Below are 5,055 nucleotides of genomic sequence, written 5' to 3' on the forward strand. Positions count from 1 at the left end.
AGTTGTTGATCTGTGTTTGCAATGTCCCACCAATTGCTGGAATGATAAGAATTCATTCATAAACCCTGAAGGTATTTTGACTGTAAAACATGCACCTTCCAACAATGCATTAACTTTAATACCACTCAAAATTTTGAGTGGTATTAAAGTTAATGCATTGTTGGAAACATCATCTAAATAACTGTTTTATACACTTGTGAGTGCATAAGACTGAGTTAAAATGACAAAAGATCAAACCTATTGCAACATTTTTGTGACAATACACAGAAAAAAAAAATGTTGAAAAAGTTTTACTATGGCAGAAATGTTAGCACCTGTAGTTATTGCAGGTGGTGTTGGTGTGCTGCCATTGACAGATGGTGGAACGGAGTTAACCGGCAGAGAAGTCATGGAAACATGTGGAGAGGTCAAGTTGTCCATCGGTGTTTGCAATGTCCCACTAATTGCTGATGTGGCTGTATTATGTGAAAGACAGCATTCAAACAGCATTTGTTAACTGAATGTAAGGATAATATACTTATTCACTAATTTATTGGTTTTTGCTTTATCAGTCTTTTTAACCAACTGGAATTTTTTTTATACTAAATATACTGAGCCTTCCTTTTGAAATGTAAACTTCTTTTTGCTGAGGTTAAATACTGTATCCAACTAGTAAAATATACAAGTACAATGTTAAAATAAATGTAAAACCTTTTCTAAATGCTATTGAGGCGGTATAGACACTGACTCACTGTCATTCATTGTTTTATTTTGCTCAGGGTCACTGGGTTTTGGTGCTTTATTCTAGTAGTCAATGGACAGGAAGCAGGAAGCGCCCTGGACTTGTCGCTAGTCCATCACAGAACCACATGGATACATAACCATGCTAACTCACATTTTCTAAGCTTAAGTTAGAAGTGCCATTTAAGCTAAAAGGCATGTTTTTCTTTTGTTTTTGTTAGGGTTGAGGGGAATTCAATGCTCTTAAGGAAAACTCACCTATGCCAGAGCAGAACATGCCAACTCAACTCACCTCATGATAAATCAAAGGACCATTGTATGTGTCTTTGATTTTGTTGTTTTGTTCTTAGCAGTTATAAAGCAAGATGGGAAACTTAAATGTATGCTTTTTTTCGTAGTTAAAAAGTGCATTACTTGCTTTAGGTTTCGACAAGCACTTTAGAAACTCAATCAATTACACTGTCATTCATTCATTCATACCTGCTAGTGGAATTTCTGAATTAGAACTGGTGAAGTTATCCTGGGTGATGGAGTAGGTCCATCACCTTGAGGTGAGGCTATGCTGAAGTGTGGTGATGTCACATTGTCAGATTGTGATGTGTAGAGTAGTGGTGAGGTCAGATTGTTTTGGTGGGATGGTTGAATTGAGAGGAGATGTTGTTGGATTAATTGGTGGTGAGGGTATATTGACTAATGAGGAAAACGATTTGATAGGTTTTAAAATGGTTTTGTCTAGGTTCATAAAATGTGTAAATAGAACAAATACTTTAATAATACTTTATTTCTAAAGCCCTTTAAAACAACCACAGCTATAACAAAGTGCTGTACACATAAAATCAAGAACGTTTAAACACGTAAAAAAGTAAAACAGTTGTTAAAACCTTAAGATCAATAAAAACAGTGGAGAGCAAATGCAGTCTGTGCTAAAAGCCAGGGAGTAAAAATGCATTTTTAAAAGAGTTTTAGAAATGGACAGTGAAGGGGCTCATCTGATGGTTTGATGGTAAATGTAGTAAGAGAAAATATAGAGATTTTTTTGACGTTGACAAAGGTTTGATTACCTGGCCTTGTGTTGTCTGGAAATGGTGTACTCATGCTGACAGTTGGTGAACTCTGGTTAAATGGCACAGTTGTCATGGTAAGATGTGGTGAGGTTAAATCAACTATCTGTGAGGTTGGTTGCAAAGTCATATTGGATGGCCCTGAGGTTGCAATGTCTGAAAAAAAAACAAAAAAAAAAACATTCTAACCCATTCACTAACAAATGTAGCACATTTTTGTGTGATTTATTTGCGCTCTACATTCACAGCTTTTGATATTCATTCAGACATCAACAAATCTATAGATGTTTAACTGTATTTTATGTTCGGTTACCTGGCAGTCTTGTGGCTGGGGTTGATACAGTCAGATCAACAGTAGGTGAGGTAAAGTTGGTCAACTGAGAGGTTCTCATTTCAACTGGTGAAGAAGTCACACTTCCTGTTGAGAGTAAGTTCAGTGGTGTTGAGGCTGGAATTAAAGCAGCTGCTATATTTTCACTGTGGTATACATGATATACTAAAAGATAAACTTATGGTGATATTTGGTGTTAAGGTTGTGTTACCTGTTGGAAAGGCTGCACTAAAAAATGATTAGTTTGATTTGAACTAAATAACCTACTATAATATATAGACTGTAGAAGAATCTACATTACCTGCAGGTGAATGTGTTGCAACATCTGTTGCAAAGGTGTCATTACGAAATGGTGAAGTTGCTTCAGTCACTGACGACGTTTGGTTGACTGTTGGTGGTGTTGTGACATCTGCAATATTGAAGTTACACAAGAAGTATTCAGTTTGTTTGCTTTCAAGCAGGCTCTTAGCAAAATATTTTATTTTATCTGTGTCTGGATTTTCACGTTCACGTAAATGGTTAATAAAAAGTGATTCATCGTAAATAATAATCATTTCACCATCAATCACATCTTCTAAAATCTTTTTCATGGTCATGTCAATTTGTCCAATTATTGGAAATAATAGTAAAATTGAGTACTTATAGTATCTAAAAAAGTTCAATCTGGTCCTCTGGACATTCAAAAAAAAAAACATGCATCAGGATATTTTGAACCACTTTGGCCAGGATTGCCTCAAACGAGTACTTATACACTGAAGAAAAATATAAACACACCACTTTTGTTTTTGCTCCCATTTTTCATGAGCTGAACTCAAAGATCTAACACTTTTTCTATTAACACAACTGGCCTTTTTCTCTTAAATATTGTTCACAAATTTGTGTCAATTTATGTTAGTGAGCACATCTCCTCTGTGAGATAACTCATGCACCTCACGGTGTGGCATATCAAGATGCTAATTAGACAACATGAATATGGCTTTTTATTGTGATCAGCCTAAGGCACACCTGTGAGAGAATGATGCTGTCTAGTCAGCATCTTGATATGTCACGCCTGTGACGTGGAAGGATTATCTCAGCAAAGGAGAAGTGCTCACTAACACAAATTGACACAAATTTGTGAGCAACATTTAAGAGAAAAATACCTTTTGTGTCTATAGAAAAGGTCTTGGATCTTTAAGTTTAGCTAATGAAAAATGGAAGCAAAAACTGTAGTGTTGAATTTGCATCTTTGTCCAGTGTATTATCAGTAAATGTGATGGTGATGGCAAAAGTATACAAAATCATTGTAAATGATGTTTTTATACTCTGTTCGAGAATATAAAGAAATCATTGTGCAAAATTGTGTTATTCAATCAAACGATGAAGTTTTAGTTTTAGTACTAATTTGTGGGTGAAATTGTCACGTTTAACTGTGTAAATCATAGTAATTTGTGATACAATGATTGAAAACTTAGGTTTACTTGAAATTTTTATCACATGATTATTTTGTGGTTAAAAAAATAGGTTAATGAGTAATATAGGTTATCGTAGATGGAGGTTAATCTTCTTAAAAAGTCAAAGTTTTATTAGGTAGTCTTTTGTAATCGTATGTAAGTGAGAACATAGCAACATCATTGCAAGTTTGCATTGATCAGTGACGACTTTTAGTGTCAGTCAAATTTGCATTGACCTGTTTTTAAGGTGTAAGAAGGATTGTAAAGTTGCATGTTAGTATTGTTAGAGGTTTTTTTTATATTACAGCTTAAAGACTAATTGTGAATTTAGGTAGTAAATATTATAAGATTGTGTTACCTGTTGAAATTTCAGCTGCTTTTGATGTTGCAGATAAAACTGATGCTGTTACATTCATTTGTGAAGTGACTTCACTAACCATTGTAACAGAAATGTTTTGTGTTGACAACATTGTATTGACCAAGGTTGAAAAAGTTTCAACTGATGCTGTTGATGTGCTGATGAATGATGACGTTATATCAGCTGGTTCAGAAACTGTGGAGATCAGTGATGGTAATGAAGTTACGTTGACTTGTTCCGTTGCTGGGTCAATCGTTGATGAGGTTGCATCAGATGGTTCTGATACTGTTCTGACTGGTAATGAGGTTGCATTGACTTGTTCTGTTGCTGGGTCAATCAGTGATGAAGTTGTGTCAGCTGGTACTGACACTGTTCCAACTGGTAGTGAAGTTACATTGACTGTTTCCGTTGTTGTGTCAATCATTGATGTTGTTAGATCAGCTGGTTCTGAAACTGTGGAGACGAGGGATGGTAATGAGGTTGGGTTGACTTTTTCGGTTGTTGTGTCAATAGCTGATGAGGTTTTATCAACTGGTTCTGATACTGTGATGACTGGTAATGAGGTTGGGTTGACTGTTTCTGTTTTTGTGTCAGTCATTGATGAAGATGTTTCAGCTGGGTCTGACACTGTGTTGACTGGTAATGAAGTTGGGCTCATTGTTTCAGTTACTGTGTCAATCGTTGATGAGGTTAAATCAGCTGGTTCTGAAACTGTGGAGATCAGAGATGGTAATGAGGTTGGGATGACCATTTCCGTTGCTGTGTCAGTTGTTGATGATGTTATATCAGTTGGTTCTGACACTGTGTTGACTGGTAATGAGGTTGGGTTCACTGTTTCAGTTACTGTGTCAACTGTTGATGATGTTATAGCAGCTGGTTCTGAAACTGTGGAGACCAGAGATGGTAATGAGGTTGGGCTCACAGTTATTGTTGCTTTGTCAATCGTTGATGAGGTTATATCATATGTTTCTGACACTGTGCTGACTGGTAATGAGGTTGGGTTCACTGTTTCTGTCACAGTGTCAATTGTTGATGAGGTTATATCAGCTGGTTCTGAAACTGTGCTGACTGGTAATGAGGTTGGGTTCACTGTTTCTGTTACTGAGTCAATCGTTGATGAGGTTATATCAGCTGGTTCTGACACTGTGCTGA

General features: G+C 36.1%; 1 protein-coding gene across 1 annotated transcript in view; it reads right to left on the reverse strand.

Annotated features, from left to right (window-relative positions):
• LOC119407501 (mucin-2) overlaps positions 1-5,055 on the reverse strand; it is a gene marked incomplete in the record, with an annotated part of 16,519 nt that overhangs the window by 8,627 nt on the left and 2,837 nt on the right. Inside the window, 4 exon segments of the mRNA XM_037674325.1 lie at positions 315-455; positions 1,782-1,937; positions 2,095-2,199; positions 2,414-2,521. Of these exon segments, the coding sequence (XP_037530253.1) occupies positions 315-455; positions 1,782-1,937; positions 2,095-2,199; positions 2,414-2,521 (510 nt within the window).

This window comes from Nematolebias whitei, chromosome 3 (assembly GCF_014905685.2).
Source record: "Nematolebias whitei isolate Nwh7 chromosome 3, NemWhi1, whole genome shotgun sequence".
Classification (NCBI taxonomy): domain Eukaryota; kingdom Metazoa; phylum Chordata; class Actinopteri; order Cyprinodontiformes; family Rivulidae; genus Nematolebias; species Nematolebias whitei.